The sequence below is a fragment of the Aotus nancymaae genome, unplaced genomic scaffold (genome assembly GCF_030222135.1).
Source record: "Aotus nancymaae isolate 86718 unplaced genomic scaffold, 86718_ANA_hifiasm-v0.15.2.pri h1tg000033l, whole genome shotgun sequence".
Classification (NCBI taxonomy): Eukaryota; Metazoa; Chordata; class Mammalia; order Primates; family Aotidae; genus Aotus; species Aotus nancymaae.
Window position 1 is genome coordinate 44,712,156 of NW_026988447.1, and position 16,904 is coordinate 44,729,059.

Genomic DNA, 16,904 nt, shown 5'->3' on the forward strand with positions numbered 1-16,904 from the left:
ATAGAGAACATACTTGATAAATCTACCAAATGTACCTAATTCTTGGACTGTGGAAGCCCTTGGGACAGGAGGAATTGTTTTTCATTTTCACAAGAACGTGGGACTTTTAAGGACATTATATCATAGGGGATTTTAAAGGAGTCACCTTAAAATAATTATAAACTGAACTTTAGAAATCCTTTCATACCATTTACATGATTATCCAACTCAGAGATCACTTTCAATTAAGTTAACCTACTTAGAGGTTTTAATTATTGTGTATCTCCCTCTTCTTATTAGGGGTAGTAACAGATACAATATTGATCTTGGTTCTAATATTTTCTGCCTTTTTTATAGCGTACCAGGTATAACTTGATTTTTTAATATTTAGAAATGAGAACTAAAATTTACTTCTGTAGCAGTAATTTTTTTAATCTTCAAAGGGTCTTTAATGTCTTATATGAATTATAAGCTCATCATAACATCTCAATTGCAAAGCGATAAAGAATTATACAGTACAAAGTTGAAATTTCTTTTCCTAGACCTTAAAAATCTGGACTTTGCATATTATTTTCTGTAAAAATAAGAGCAAGTACCAGTATGGGCTCTGTGATTTCCAGAAGTGCATCTGTGAATGCAGTCTACCCTAAGACAAATTGAACGTTTAGAAACCATGAATTTTTGGAGGAAGCATCCCCCTAAAAAAAAGAATATTTTTCATGATGTAGAGCTTTTTGGAAACAGAAGCAGAATTTTGAATGTTCTCCTTTCATCTATTTTTTTTTTTTTAAATCCTGTATTGTAATTGCCACAAGTGAAAGCCAGATTTTCTGAAGCACACTTTTCCTTTATGTTTTGTTACAGCTAGGGAAAATTCTGCGAAGCCCTTTTATGAAGTTTGTAGCACACGCAGCTTCTTTCATCATCTTCCTGGGCCTGCTTGTGTTCAACGCCTCAGACAGATTCGAAGGCATCACCACATTGCCCAATATCACGGTTATTGACTATCCCAAACAGATCTTCAGGGTGAAAACCACCCAGTTTACATGGACTGAAATGCTAATTATGGTCTGGGTTCTTGGTAAGCCTTTTATTTTAAGTACCCTAATTTCTACCTAAAAGTAATTATATAAATAATTGTCATTTTCTATTAAAAAAATGTTATTATATCTTATATGGTGACAACATCACTGTTGTAAGATAAGCTAAATAGCAAAATAATTAAATAATTTCTAGCTAGATAATACTAAAAGGTGTCCCTTAATACTAAATAAATTTTTTCATGAGTAACATGAGCCTAATTACAAATATACTGTGTTTCAGAAATCTAACTTCAATTATTGAACAAGATGTAAGTTTTAAATCGTGACTTACTGTGATCAATTATTTAACTGAAATACTTATGAAATAACCCAGTGGTTATCAATTGATGACAGAGAATTTCTCTGTTGCTTTAGTTCCAGAGATTTTAAGAGACTTTTCATTTTCAGAATATTTGTTATTAGGTTGGGTACTAAAGTAATTGTGGTTTTTACTATTTTTAAAATGGCAAAAACTGCAATTACTTTTGCACCAACCGATTTCACCTTACAATAACCCATTTTGAATAGCTAGGTTAAAATAAGAATTTGACGTAATGTGAGGAAAATAATTTGTTGTGCTCCGTGCTAAGAAATGGAAACTGGAACAAGGTTGTTTATTGCTGATTAATCCGAAGTCATTTTTGCACATTCTCTTTTATCCAGGGTAATTCTTGGTATCTTCTCATTTTCTGAGTTAGTAGGTTCGTTCTTCCCCTCATTCACTCCTGTGGCCTCAGCCTAGGTCATATAATTATTTTATAAATTTTCTTTTAAGCCATTATATATTATTTTAATTCCACAATATTTTCCCTTTTTGTAGTCAGGACAATTTGTTAAGTTGGACTATTTTGTCCTCTTTTCCCAGAATGGCATTTTCTGCTTTCAGTTCCTTCAGAATGTCCTAGGGCCTCCCACTTAAGGGTTTCATCTTTTTCAAATGATGTTGCTTATTTCCCAGCATGACAGGGAAATGAGGAAAGAGGATAAGAGGATTATTGGGAAACTGTTCTTCTTGTTAAAAATCTGGCCGGGCGCGGTGGCTCAAGCCTGTAATCCCAGCACTTTGGGAGGCCGAGGCGGGTGGATCATGAGGTCAAGAGATCGAGACCATCCTGGTCAACATGGTGAAACCCCGTCTCTACTAATACAAAAAATTAGCTGGGCATGGTGGCGCGTGCCTGTAATCCCAGCTACTCAGGAGGCTGAGGCAGGAGAATTGCCTGAACCCAGGAGGCGGAGGTTGCAGTGAGCTGAGATAGCGCCATTGCACTCCAGCCTGGGTAACAAGAGCGAAACTCCGTCTCAAAAAAAAAAAAAAAAAAAAAAAAAAAAATCTTGGGGACTTATTTCTCCACTAATCACTATGGTTTGATAACTAACCATTGTGATTTTATAAGAACATATTTTCTTCTCCAAAAGTCTTATGGGATAACTTGAAGAGTCTTCCTTGCTTATTTCCTTTCCTTCTTCCTTCTCCCCAACCCCCTCCACCACCTCCCCTACATGAATAGAGACATTTTTGGTGCCACATGTAGACTGTACTTCTCCAAATTCTAATGTGGTGGAGTAAATTATTTTCTTAGCAGGAGCTTCTTCCATTTAACTCTGCCCAGGGCCTCAGTGACCATACAGTCAATGCTTTGTGATGCCTAGTACAGTGCTTGATGTGTAGGGTATTCCAGAGAAGTGACTGATGATGGACAGAATAATGGCTTCTCGCTGTAGCCTGTAAAATCTGACCTGTACCTTCTGTATTTGTTGTGACAGGAATGATGTGGTCTGAGTGTAAGGAGCTCTGGCTGGAAGGACCTAGGGAATACATTTTGCAGTTGTGGAATGTGCTCGACTTTGGGATGCTCTCCATCTTCATTGCTGCTTTCACAGCCAGATTCCTAGCTTTCCTTCAGGCAACAAAGGCACAACAGTATGTGGACAGTTATGTCCAAGAGAGTGACCTCAGCGAAGTGACACTCCCACCAGAGATACAGTATTTCACTTATGGTAAGTTGTTAGCTTCAGGGTACCCTTATGTTTTGGGAAAGGTATCAGAACCACATTTTGGAAGGAAATGCCAATGAGAGGTGTATTGAATATTTACTATGGACAGTGAAGAAAGCATGAACTTTGGAACTCTACACAACTGGATTCATTTCAAGACTATGACTCCCCCTTGTTGTGTAACCTTGTTCAGGTCAATTTGCTTCTCTGTGTGTCAGTTTCCATAACTATAAAAAGACAATGTTGCAAGATGGAAGAAAATTATCTTTAACCCTATAAGATAATTACTATTGGGACTGTCTTAATTAGGGAAAAAATAGTTTGATAAACTGCTTGAATGTGGAAGATAAGTCCCTGAGAGCATGGATTCAAGGAGATAAGATAATAAAAGGTGTTAGACTGCTCTGCAGGCAAAGTGAACAGTAATTCAACAGAGGCAGGAAGTAGCTTCTAAAGTGACCATGAGAATGTAAGCCCTGGAGAAACAGCAGAAATATGGGGGGAGGATGTTGTTCTGTTCACATGGCATGGAATGGAGTTCATGCCAAACTTCTCTATATTATGTCAGTAAGACCTCAGCTGACATCCGATGTGAAAGGACTTGATGCCTTCCTTGCCCCATACAAACCAATGGTAAGTAATGTTAGCCTCCTTTCCCTTGAGGCCAAATTGAGGAGCCATAGTTAGCAAATTTGTATATAGTTGTAAAATCTGAAATCTGGAAAAGACTTCAGATTTCATGAAAGTATTGTATAATTTTCATCTTACAAGTAAGGGAACTCAGGCACAGAGTTTAAATGTTTTCTGGTTGTGAAGAATTATTTTTTATGGGTGTAATTAGGGCACACTGTGATGAGTACAGGCAGCATGTTAACGTTATTGAAGGCTGGACTTCAGCTCCAATGTATACGATGTAATTAAGCACCTCTGTTATTGTTAGCAAGCAAAGATGTTTATATACCAAGGAGACTTGTTCAAATGAGCACCATTTGTAATTAATTAATTTTAGATTGTATTTTATGTAATATATCTTGACTATTTCATAACCTATTTATTTAAATTCATTCACATATATTTAGTGACTGTTGTCTGGAAGGGAATTTGTGGATTCAGGCTTCCCTATCTCCTATATGTATTGTTTTGATCAAGTTTTTAACCTTTCTAAGTCTGGTTTCTGCATCTCTAAAAAGAGGATAATAGTATCACATCCATAGGGTCATTGAAAGCAGTGTCTGACACATATTAAACATTCAATAAATGTTAATTTCTTAAACTTTTATTTTGGATTCAGAGGGTACATGTCAGATTTGTTACCTTAGTATATTGCATGATTCTGAGGTTCAGAGGTAAGAATGACCCCATTACCCGGTTACTGAGCATATACACAATAGATAGTTTTTTACCCCTTTCCTCTTCCCTCTAGTAGTTTCCAATTTCATTGTTGCAATGTTTATGTCCACGAGTACCCAATATTTAGCTTCCACTTATAAGTGAGAACCTGCCATATTTGGTTTTCTATTCCTGCATTAATTCACTTAGGATAATAGCCTCCAGCTGCATCCATGATTGTTGTTCCTTTTTGTGGCTGCATAGTATTCCACGGTATAGATATACCACATTTTCTGTATCCAATCCACTGTTGATGAGTACCTAGGTTGATTCCATATCTTGGCTATTGTGAATAGTGCTGCAATGAAGATGCAAGTACATGTGTGTTTTATTTTGGACATATACCCACTAATGGAGTTGCTGAATTGAATGGTAGTTCTGTTTTAAGTTCTTTGAGAAATCTCCAAAGTGCTTTCCACAATGGCTGAACTGATCAATAAATGTTAATTTTTGTTGTTATTGCAGGTGTCTACAATACAGCCATTCTTTTGGGAGTGACTCAGTTTACACAAAATTAACCACATATTTCACTGACCTGCCAGATCTGCTGCAGACTTAATAGTGACCTTGAAAGGGTTGTTAGGGGTCCTCATTCTGACTCTATATCCAAAATTTTTTTACTTCAGTGGCATTTTACATTTTTTAGGGACAAGTTATATTGCTTAGATATCACATCATCAGCATCATTGTGATTCAGTAACATTTTCACTCCTCGAAATATTTTATTTGCATAAACTGTTGGTTGAACTAATTTTTCCACAAAATATGGAAAAGAAGTTACATTCCAACTGTGCCTACAGGATGATAAAATCACTAGTCAGTAAATCTAATAACTGAAGGGACAAATCAGTCAAGTCAGTTTTTTTGTCATCCAGTATACAGTCTGTGTCTAACGAAGTGTTTTAACTGCTTCATGTTTTGTATGTTATTCTATTTCTGCTCAATGTGAAGTCAGCTTAGCATCTTTATAATAGTAAGTAATCCATCGAAAGTAATGTAGAATTTACGTTTCTGGTTTAAGATGAAAATAGTACCTGGACAGTTAATTAAATCTAGAGTAGCTTCAACTGAGATGGTAACCACCTACCTACAAGATAGATCCTATTTAAGGTATTTGCTTTGTGTAGTTGGAAATGAATAGAAAGCTCCATTTTTAATCTCTTTCTCTCTTTTTTTCTAGCTAGAGATAAATGGCTCCCTTCTGACCCTCAGATTATATCTGAAGGTCTTTATGCCATAGCTGTTGTGCTCAGCTTCTCTCGGATTGCATACATCCTCCCTGCAAATGAGAGCTTTGGCCCCCTGCAGATCTCTCTTGGAAGGACTGTAAAGGACATCTTCAAGTTCATGGTCCTTTTTATTATGGTGTTTTTTGCCTTTATGATTGGCATGTTCATACTTTATTCTTACTACCTTGGGGCTAAAGTAAATGCTGCTTTTACCACGTAAGTAAAACATCTTATTATAAAGGTACAATAAGCAGAAATTTTAACAAATCTAGAGGAAGCAAAGGAAAAATTTCTCTGATTGTAATACAGATGTTTTTAAGTGCAGAAAAGAATCCATTAAAAACAGTGCTTGTGTGTGATTACATTGCTCTGAGCTTAGTGAGCATTTGACCATAGAATGGATCAGAATTTGGAAAAACCTTAGACAAAACTGGCTATTTGAAGAAAACAGGATAATAAATTTCTAATACTGGATGTCTCTTATATTACATATAACATTAAAATTAGTTTCATCATTTTGTAGCCAGTACTCTTCTTTCAAAAAGGAAGCATCATCTTTTATTGTAATGTATTCATAATCAGTACAGGGAGTCGAGTAAGAGGAAATTATAGCTAAACGTTTTATAGCCCACTATCATGGTAATACCAGTTTCTTCCTTTGGCCATACTGGTTTCTGTACTGGAGACTCACCACTTCCATGAAGTCTTCCTTGATCAAGCTTCCTTAGTCATTTTCCCTTTAAGTTCCTTCAGCATGGAGACACTCAGATTGTGAGATCTTTTCGCACTCAATGGTGTTTGAATGTCATGGAGGTAGCCCCCGCCCCCGCCCCGTACTGCAGTTCTTCCAGATGGGGAGGTTATAAACCCTCCCTACTTTCCCTTTGTTCCCAATAATGCCACAGCTGGAAACAAACTATACACTCAATAACTACTCTATAGACTGAAGTAGAATATCAAGTCCTTGTAGACATCTCAATTGTTCTAAAATGAATTTTTTTAATAGTTACTATAGACAGGTCTTAGAGGTGAGACTTGAAACTCACTGTATCGTAATGAAGAAGAAGAAAGAAAATCTTTTTTAACTCAGCAGGGAAATGACAAAGAGATCCTGCACATATTGTAACTCCTGCCCCCTTTTTCCTTTTAACTCTATGGTAACTCATTTTATACATTCTATTTTCTTCACTGTTTTGTCTAGGGATGTGGTCATACAATGTAGTAGAAAGGACATAGGCTGAAAATCATGCAGACCTGGATTTGAATGCAATCTCTGCTGTTTTCTAGCTGTGGCTTTTGGTTAAGTTCCTGAACATTTCTCAGTGTTAGTTTCCTTATTTTTAAAATAAGCACAATAAAGTTTAAATAAGGTCGTTGTGATGATTATGTAAGGTGAGTTATATAAAGCCTCTTGCCCACAGTAGGAGCTCAGAACTGCCAGTGTCCTTTCCTTTTTTACCATCACCCTCTTCCCACACAGGCACTCCATATAGATTCGAAGAGAAGGTAGGGACAGCAAGGTTTGCAAAGGAGCAAGAGGAAGGAGCAGGATAATTTTTGTGATGCAGTTAAATAAATGGCAGGAATAAAGAGGTTATAGTTTTTCTTACTCTCCTGTCAGCATCTATGCCATAACATCACACAGCCAAATGTTTCATAATTGAGAGTAACTCTATAGAAACAGAGTTCTATTCAACCATCCATCCTCAGAGTGTAGCAAAATTTCTAGAACATAACAGGTGCTCCGTCAATATTTGTTTTATGAATGAATGAATAAACTAGTATTGAAGCCTACAATCTATAAAATTCATTGTTATTTAGGATCTGTTATAACACATTTAAAAAGTACTATTTTTACGAATCTTTTTCTGGAATAAAACTTACTTTTGAAGGTGTAATGGAATTCTATGTGTGTAAATCTTTAATTTAAGGATTGTTAATTTAGTTCACCAGTGATTACAATTTGGTTCTATGACAAAACCAGCCAAATATGTGTTGCTGAAGGTCATTTAAGGGACAAAAGTAGGTAATTAGTCTGGTGAGGGCCTAAGTGCTAATTGTTGTGATGGAGGAATCAGGAAGTAGATTCTATAAATTTAAGGAAAAGAACAGGAACCTTTCATTCTGCTGCCTTCTCTTCATTTTCAGTTAAATATTTCTAGGTAGGTGATACATTCTTGTGAGAAAAAACTTAAATAGAGAGGCATCTACAGGGAAATGCCTGTCCTTTTCCGTAACCTTGGCCCAGTCTCTTACTTCTCCTTAGTTCCCAGAGGCAATGGTTTCTTTTCAATATTTTCGGAGGCATTTTTTTAATATAAAAAAGAATATAAGTATTTATATGCCCCTCTTTTTTATTTAAGTGATAGAATATTTCATACTTGCTATAGCTCATTTTTTTCATTTATTATATCTTTGATATAATTTTATATAAACACATGAAGCTCGGTCTGTCTCATTTTTCCCGCAGTGGCTGCATAGCATTCCCTTGTATGTATATACCAGTATTATTTGGCCTGTCCCCTACTGATGGATATTTAGATTACTTTCATTCTTCTCCACTGCAAATGATGCTGCAAGGAATATGTTTTTACATACTTTTAAAAAATTGGGTATATAATTTTAATCCCAACCCTGTTCTACTACAGAAAACTTGCTTTAAATTTCTAAATCACCTACAAAATCAAACACCAAATTCCCATTTTTTAAGGAGAAAGGAATGGTTATTGTGACTTGACTTCAGCTTTCTCCTGTGGAGTTCAGAGAATTTTCACTTAATGATAACTTCAGAAAAGCTGGGCATTGGCACTATGTAATCACCAGTTCCTGAAAACCTGAGAGTATAATTTTTCTATAAAATGTCATAACAAAGTAATTATACTCTTGGAGTATATTATGGTGGCATTTTAATCTGTACAAGAGAGCCTAACTTGTTTTTAGTTTTCACTCTTGCATATTGAAAACTGTTAACTTACTTTGTACCTTATTTTTTCAACAGTGTAGAAGAAAGTTTCAAGACTTTGTTTTGGTCAATATTTGGGTTGTCTGAAGTGACTTCTGTTGTGCTCAAATATGATCACAAATTCATAGAAAATATTGGATACGTTCTTTATGGAATATACAATGTAACTATGGTGGTCGTTTTACTCAACATGCTAATTGCTATGATTAATAGCTCATATCAAGAAATTGAGGTAAATCTGTTTTCTATCCATAGTGTTTATCCTTGTCATCCTGTTCTGATAGTATACATCTGCTTCTGTAGCCTATGGCTGAGCTCCAGCTCATACAACAAAGAGGCTTATATCCACACAGAACTTGGACTTTTTCCTGTGTTTTCTACCTGGATAGGTAGCTATACACATTCTAGTGTCTTCTAGGTGCACAGCAGGGGTCCCCATGAATTTACTGCTGCTCTGCCTTCTCTTGGAGTATATTTCAAAAGTTTTGAAATTAGTGGCTAGAAGAAGTATTGGCCCTAAGGAAATTACCCTCTGTTCAGTAGCCAGCCCACCATTCTACCTGGTAGAATGACCAGATGCTTGGCAAACACTAATGATGTTCTTTATCCAGTCAAAATTTTGAGTATTCTAGAAAACCCTTGATTCTTAGTTTTGGATTTGGCTGGGTTTGGTACCTCTCTTCACTGTTGTATATATGTTTTCTTATGTCCTTCAGTTTAGTGTTCAGTATCTCTTTAGTGCTTTGCTATTTGTTAACTCCACCAAATCTCTATGTATGTTTTAGAAATTCATAATATAGTATTCTCAAAGCAGAAGTTTTGGTCCTAATGGCCTTCTAGCCTGTGTGAACTGAGAGAGCCAGCTTCTTCCTCATAAGGCCCCACTTCCCTTCATTTCCTCTGTCAGTTAGGGTGGTTTCTCCTATCATTGTGGGCAGCACAGAGAATGGAAGGAGATGTAAGACAGGTCTAGGCTACTTAGGGACTTACGTGACATTCGGGGATATATGGTAGATGCAGAAACACCGAAAAGCAATTCATCTGAGAACCATTTTTTCCCCTTGCCCTTGAAATATAATATGCTGTGACTACAACCTGGCTTGGATAGGTATAGGTGAGGAAGGAGGATGGGAGATAGGCAACTATTGTTGAACATGCAGAATTGATTGGGTTGGGGGACAGAGGGAAGAATTAATCTTTTTATCCTTCCTTGGCACTCACTTTTTCTTGTCTTTTTTGCCTTGTTTTTAGAGAGTAGACGGGAAGTTCTGGTTAAATTTCAATGAGTACAGGTAGAGGCATATGAAAGAGAATGAGTATATTTTATTTGAAAAATGAGAATATTATGTAGGTCTACAGAGTATATGTAGATAAATGTGTATAAGTCACCTGTTTCAAAAACAGATTCATTGTAAAAAACCTATTAGCATCAGTTAGTAGAATAATTAGCTTTTAAAATTAGTTATCTTTTTTCTATTTTTGTGACACAGGATGACAGTGATGTAGAATGGAAGTTTGCTCGTTCAAAACTTTGGTTATCCTATTTTGATGATGGAAAAACATTACCTCCACCCTTCAGTCTAGTTCCTAGTCCAAAATCATTTGTTTATTTCATCATGCGAATTGTTAACTTTCCCAAATGCAGAAGGAGAAGGCTTCAGAAGGATATAGAAATGGGAATGGGTAACTCAAAGTCCAGGGTAGGTATCAAAAACTTATCAAGACCTTAAAATGAATGTTCTGTCTTTTTTTCCTTGTCTTTTGATGTTTGTTCAATAATTTTTGTGTGTGAACTTAGAAGATGTTAAAAGTAACTGTCCAGTCCATAGTCTTTCGCAGACTAATACTAAATATTTTCATGGTATTTCAAGAAGTCACTGAGTCGAGGCCCTGCTTTTGATCAGAACATCATATAAACTACCAGATTAAAAACAAACAAAAAAGTCTTTAACTGGTTGAAAGTAACCAGAAAAGTTACTGTTAGAAAACACTTTGTGTTTGTGTGTTCCATGCTTTTCAACTGTTATTCTGAAGTTAAATAGTTTAAACTTCCAGCCTTCCTTTTGGTGTATGTGTATTTCACCACCACCATATTCTCCTTTTTCTACAAAAAAGTTTTGTAGAAACTTTTTACTGGGCTAAATAATCTTTTTCCCATTCTTTTCCCACAAAATAGATACAGGCCCAAGAGCATCTGCAAATAACCATAAATACTCATTTTATAAATAAGCAAGAAACCCTTGATTTATAGTTGAGTCATAGTTTAGTTTTAACAAAGAAGATAAGTTTTGTGATGGTACTTTGTTATCATGAACTAACTTTCAGAGATAAAATTTGTATAGATAGAAGGATGTGAGTGAACCTAAATAATAGGGAATGAGGCAGATAGGAACAAATGTATAGAATTAAAATGTAACTTTTTCTAAAATTGTGAAAATGGTCTGTAGCTATAACATCCTAAAAGCCCATCTCCATAAAGCATAGGCCTTCCTGAGCAAAGGTAGATATATTAGATATTTTTTCTCAGTTGAAATAGGGAGAAAAAGTTAAGATTAATGCAATTTCATTTATTGCTTTTTAAAATTGGTGTGAATTTTCAAGAACTGTACTCTTTAAGAAAGTGACCTTTTAAATCTTCTTTTGTTAGACCTGGTTATGGGCTCTTAAGGCTACTGGGTTACAAATCAGCGATTGGTTGTGACAGCCCATGATTTAAAATGATACCTCATTTATGTAGTGAGAAGCAGCATAACGCAAATTAGAGAGCTTCAGCATTAGACCTGGATTTGAATTGTGGCACTTATGGCTTATTAGCAAGGAACATGGATAAATCACTTCACTACTCTGAGCCTTAATTATTCACCAATTGTAGACAATTGTCTAACTCTGTAGAGTTGTTGTGAGGATTATATAAGATCTACAAAGTTCCAGCCTCAACAAATATCAGTGCCCTTCCTCATTCACAGTTTACAAAGTGCTTTGCTGTACATTTGAACCTCATGCAACGCTGTGAGGTAGGTATTATCATTATTCCCATTTTATAGATAAGACAATTGAAGCTATTTGAATAATTCGCTTATACAAGGTCATATAAACTGACCAGTGTGGGGTAGGTGCAGAATTCAAGTGTTTTAGCATCAGATGCCTAGCTCTCCCTGTGGCACCTGGATGACTCATGCTTAGCACCTGAGTCCATCTTTGGTTACCGGCCCACTTCCTCTCAGCAAGCTGTACCTTCAGCTGTGTGGTAGCTGGTCTCTTAAAGGAGCCAGGCTCTAGTTGTCATCCTGGGCAGCTCCTGCTGCTACTGAAATTGACTTTGCTTTGAGGGACCTTTATTTTTCTGGGGATTTATTAACTGAGGCTTTATTACAAAAAAGGTAGTCTCTCAAGTGTGGGAGCTCACAACTCTTGCACTTCAGAGTACACATCTTGAGTTTTCTTTCTGTAGGCAACAGGTTTCACTGACTTCATTCCTGACAGTATCATAATGTAAAAGGGGAAATACTAAGTGTCAAGTTGAGAAGTCACACAGTATGCTTGTGGCTACCTAGACCCCTGTAAAAAAAAAAAAAAACACAGCCTGTTCACAGCAACGGGAAGAAAGCATTGCATTTAGGCTGTCCTCTCCTGCCTGTATCGCACCATTGACAGGAAAGAATAGCTTTTCTCAGAGAAGATGCTGGAAATAGAAAGTCGGACACTGATCTCTCAGGAGGCTTGCTCCTCAACTTTCCACTCTTCCCATATCTGGTTAAAAACTGCCAAAAATAAAATTTTTATTTTATGTTTTAAATTGTGCATACAGTTGTTTACATCTCTTTAATATTACTTATATTCATAGATACTCTTCATGTATTGAATGTAGCAGATATTTGGAGAAATTATATTTTTCTATTTCTGTTTTTGGAAGAGAGGAAGGAGCCTCAAGAAATATTTCCCGCTAACCTAGACAGCTAACCTCAGTCAGTAGTCAGATACTGGCCTCCAGTGGCCGATTGGAGAATTAACTTTGTTAGCCAAGGTTTTCTCCAGGCACAATTGTAAGAAAACAAAGGAAGGTCCTTGCCTATCAGTGCCACTTCCCTCCTCCTTAGCATCCCACACCTTCCTGAGTTATAACGGTGGGAAGTAGGTAGTGAGGCCAATCATCTCTTTGGATAGAGGGCCATGCCTTTGAATCACACCTTACAGTGGCAGAGCTTGTTTGCAAATAAGAGGCAGGCCTTGCTCATATAAATGAAGACTAGACAGTAGTACCTGTGTGTTCCTCTTGCTTCCCGTTCCTACCCACTCAAAAGCTAAACCTTAAAAAGAAAAAGAAAAGAAAAGGAAACCAAAATTCTTCATCCCAGTTCTCCCCAAAATGGTGAATGTGGCTCAGTATAAGGCCAAGATGCTTTGGAAGATGTGTTATTTTGCCCAATATTTTAGGGCTACAAAATAGGAAATGGTGCCATCTGAACCCGTAATGTGTTTCTATTCAAGTCTAGGAGAGGAACTTAGTCTCAGGAGCAGATGGAACTTCTATGGAACTTGGCCTTCTAGATGCTATGAATACATTTAGATAAAGTATACAAGGTCCCCAGGAAAAATTATGTTTATTGTGAACCAATGTTTAACATATATATTCAATTAAATCGTTCTATTACAGTAGTACATCTTGCCAGCATTTTAACAAATGTGAGCGTATTGTTCACAGCAATTTTAACCTTTGGGAATATATTACATCACTTATAAAGCTCAACTTCCACAAAATGTTTCTTGGGAATGTTGACTCCAGAAATGTTATCAAGGAGGATAAATGGATTATATTTTTTATTCCAAATGAATGTATTCTAATTTACTAGGTTAATTGTATTTTTTCCTAGTTAAACCTCTTCACTCAGTCTAACTCAAGAGTTTTTGAATCACACAGTTTTAACAGCATTCTCAATCAGCCAACACGTTATCAGGTAAGCATACATTAGACATATCTCTTGATCTGTATGTGATTCCATATATGTCTGTGTGTGTTTGTATATGTGTGTGTCGTGAGTTGAATTATATTCTTGAGATATACCATGATTAGTTCAGAACAGAGAAAATGATTCAACACCTATGAAATTTTTTTAAAAAAAATTTAAAATAAGAGAAAATAGTAGGTTAGTTGGAGGAGACTTTAGAAATCAGAGTCCAAGTCCTTCATTCTTTTAACTAAGAGTTCCTCTTCCAATACTGAAAGCAAAGTGTTGCTACAATTACCAAATAATGTATAACTTAAACTGAAGAAAGCAGAAGACAGGGTATGTTAGAATGAATAGTGCTGTCACAGTAGGAAAACTTGATTCATTTCTCTAGGTTTTTCTTTCAGGTGATCCATTTTTTAAGTGGATTGTTTGGCTATACTGTTTCATGAGTACTACCTTAAAATAACTTTTGCATTTTGATACTGGATGTGACATTTGAACACTATCCTCCAACTCAGAGGAGGTTATAGTTCTTTATTTTTCATCTAGTTGATTGTTTTGATTATGAAGTCGTTGACTTTCTGATGTGTGTAAGTTCACAAGAGTGAAGATCAAGGAATGTATAATATATTGGTGATGTCAATTACTGCATATTGTTCTATTCCTTATCCAATTATTTTAGAAGCAGAAAACTACAAAATGGCTCAGCACATTGATTGTCAAAGTCTTTTTTCTTTTTAGAAAATTTTTATAAATTTTATTTTTATTTTTGTTTTATTGGTTTTGTCTAATTTTATTTTTTCATTGATAAACTATATTGTACATATTCATTGTGTACATAGTGATGTTTTGATACATACCTAAGGATCAGATCAGGGTAATTAGGTAACATCCATCATCTCAGACATCTATCAATATTGTGTTGGGAATATTCAATATCCTCCTTCTAGCTCTATGAAACTATGTAATATTAACATATCATTGTTAACTATGGTCATCCTATAGTGGTGTAGAACAGTGGTCCCCAACCTTTTTGGAACCAGGGACCGGTTTTGTGGACAACAATTTTTTCACGGATGGTTGGTTTCAGGATGAAAGTGTTCCATCTCAGATCATCAGGCATTAGATTCTTATAAGGAGTGCACAACCTAGATCCCTCACATGTGCAGTTCACAATAGGGTTCACAATAATAGAAGTATCTAATGCCACTGCTGATCTGACAGGAGGTGGAGCTCAGGCGGTAATGCTCGCTTGCCTGCCACTCACCTCCTGCTCTGCAGCCTGGTTCCCAAGAGACCATGGACAGGTTCCAGTCCTCAGCCTGGTGGTTGGGGACTCCTGGTGTAGAACTTATTCCTCCTATCTAGCAGTAATTTCCTTTAACAAATCTCTTCATATCCCTCCCTACCCTCTACTTTTCCCACCTTCCAGTATCCTCTGTCCTACATTTTACCTCTATGAGATCAACTATTTTAGCTTCCACATATGAGTGAGCACATGCAGTGCTTTAACTTTATGTTCCTGGCTTATTTCACTTAACATAATGTCCTCCAGTTCCATCCATGTTGCTGCAAATGACAGAATTTCAATCCTTTTTATGGCTGAACAGTATTCCGTTGTATATACATACCACATTTTTCATACATTCATCTGCTGTTAGACACCTAGGTTGATTTCCTATTTCGAATATTGTGAAGAGTGCTACAATAAAACATGTGAGTGCGGTTGTCTCTTTAATATAATAATTTCTTTTCTTTAGATAAATTCCGAGTATGGGGTTGCTGGATCTTATGGTAGCTCTATTTGTAGTTTTTGGAAAGTCCTTTATACTGTTCTCCATAGTGGTTTTACTAGTTTACATTCCCACCAACAACATATTAGAGTTCCCTTCCTCTGCATTCTTGCCAGCATTTTTTGATAATAGCCATTCTAACTGGAGTGAGATGATACCTCATTGTGGTTTGGTTAGTGATGTCAAACATTTCTTCATATTTTGTTGACCATTTATATGTATTCTTTTGAGAAATCTCTGTTCAGATTATTTGCCTATTTTTAATTGGATTTTTTTTTTCTGTTGAGATGTTTGAGTTCCTTGTGTATTCTGGATATAAATCTATTGGATGAGCAATTTGCAAATATTTTCTCCCATTTTGTATGTTGTCTTTTCTTTGTTTAATTTTTTTTAAATTTTATTTTATTTTTATTTTATTACTTTTTTTAATTTGGCAGGTGAGTTGTTACACACTCTTTAGCGGATTCCGACTTCCATGGCTACCGTCCTGCTAGGTTGCCTTTTCACTATTGTTGTTCCCTTTGTTGTGCAGAAGCCTTTGGTTTGGTATGACCCCATATGTTTATTTTTGCTTTTGTTACTTGTGCTTTTCAGGTCTTATTCATAAAATCTTTTCCGAGACCAATGTCCTGAAGCATTTCCCCTATGTTTTTTTCTACTAGTTTTATCATTTCAGGTCTTACATTTAGGTCTTTGATCCATTTTGTGCTGATTTTTATACAAGGTAAGAAGTGGGAGTCTAGTTTCGTTCTTCTGCATATGGATATCCAGTTTTCCCAATACTGGTTATTGAAGAGACTGTCCTTTTCCCCGTGAGTGTTTTGGCATCCTTGTGAAAAATTAGTTGGTTATAGATACATGGATTAACTTCTGAGTTCTTAATTCTGTTCCATAGATTTATGTGTCTGATTTTATGCCAGTATCATGTGGTTTTGGTTACTACAGCCTTGTAATATATTTTGAGGTCTGATTGTGTGATACTTCCAGATTTGTTCTTTTTGCTCAGGATTGCTTTGGCTATTTGGAGTCTTTTGTGATTCCCTACAAATTTTAGAATTTCTTTTCTATTTCTGTGAAGAATGTCATTGGTATTGTGATAGGAGTTGCATTGAATCTGTAGATTGATTTAAGTACTGTTGTCATTTTAACAATAGTAATTCTTCTGATCCATGAGCATGGGATACATTTCCATTTGTTTGTATCTTCTTCAGTTTCTTTAATCAGTGTTTTGTAGTTTTCCTTGAAGAGGTCTTTCATCTCCTTGGTTAATTTATTCCTGGATATTGTAAATGGCATTACCTTTTTATTTTCTTTTTCAAATAGTTTGTTGCTCATGTATAGAAATGCGACTGATTTTTGTATGTTAATTTTGTATTCTGCAACTTCACTGAATTTATCAGTTCTGAAAGTCTTTTGGTAGAGTCTATAGGTTTTTCCATGTACACGGTCATGTTGTCTGCAAACAGGGACAATTTGACTTCCTCCTTTCCAATTTGGATACCCTTTCTTTCTTTCTCTTGCCT

General features: G+C 36.0%; 1 protein-coding gene and 1 long non-coding RNA gene across 6 annotated transcripts in view; one reads left to right on the top strand and one right to left on the bottom strand.

Moving 5' to 3' along the window:
* TRPC3 (transient receptor potential cation channel subfamily C member 3) overlaps positions 1-16,904 on the top strand; it is a 73,372-nt gene that overhangs the window by 37,926 nt on the left and 18,542 nt on the right. Inside the window, exons 5-11 of one of the 5 annotated variants that reach the window (XM_012473068.2) lie at positions 844-1,060; positions 2,829-3,062; positions 5,629-5,893; positions 8,676-8,871; positions 10,130-10,339; positions 11,606-11,653; positions 13,511-13,594. In XM_012473068.2, coding sequence (XP_012328491.2) covers positions 844-1,060; positions 2,829-3,062; positions 5,629-5,893; positions 8,676-8,871; positions 10,130-10,339; positions 11,606-11,653; positions 13,511-13,594 — 1,254 coding nt within the window. The remainder of the gene's footprint in view (positions 1-843; positions 1,061-2,828; positions 3,063-5,628; positions 5,894-8,675; positions 8,872-10,129; positions 10,340-11,605; positions 11,654-13,510; positions 13,595-16,904) is intronic. The other 4 variants (XM_012473071.2, XM_012473072.2, XM_012473069.2 and 1 more) reach the window with 4 other exon arrangements.
* LOC135277794 (uncharacterized) overlaps positions 1-16,904 on the bottom strand; it is a 45,013-nt gene that overhangs the window by 2,316 nt on the left and 25,793 nt on the right. The gene's annotated exons all lie outside the window — the stretch shown is intronic.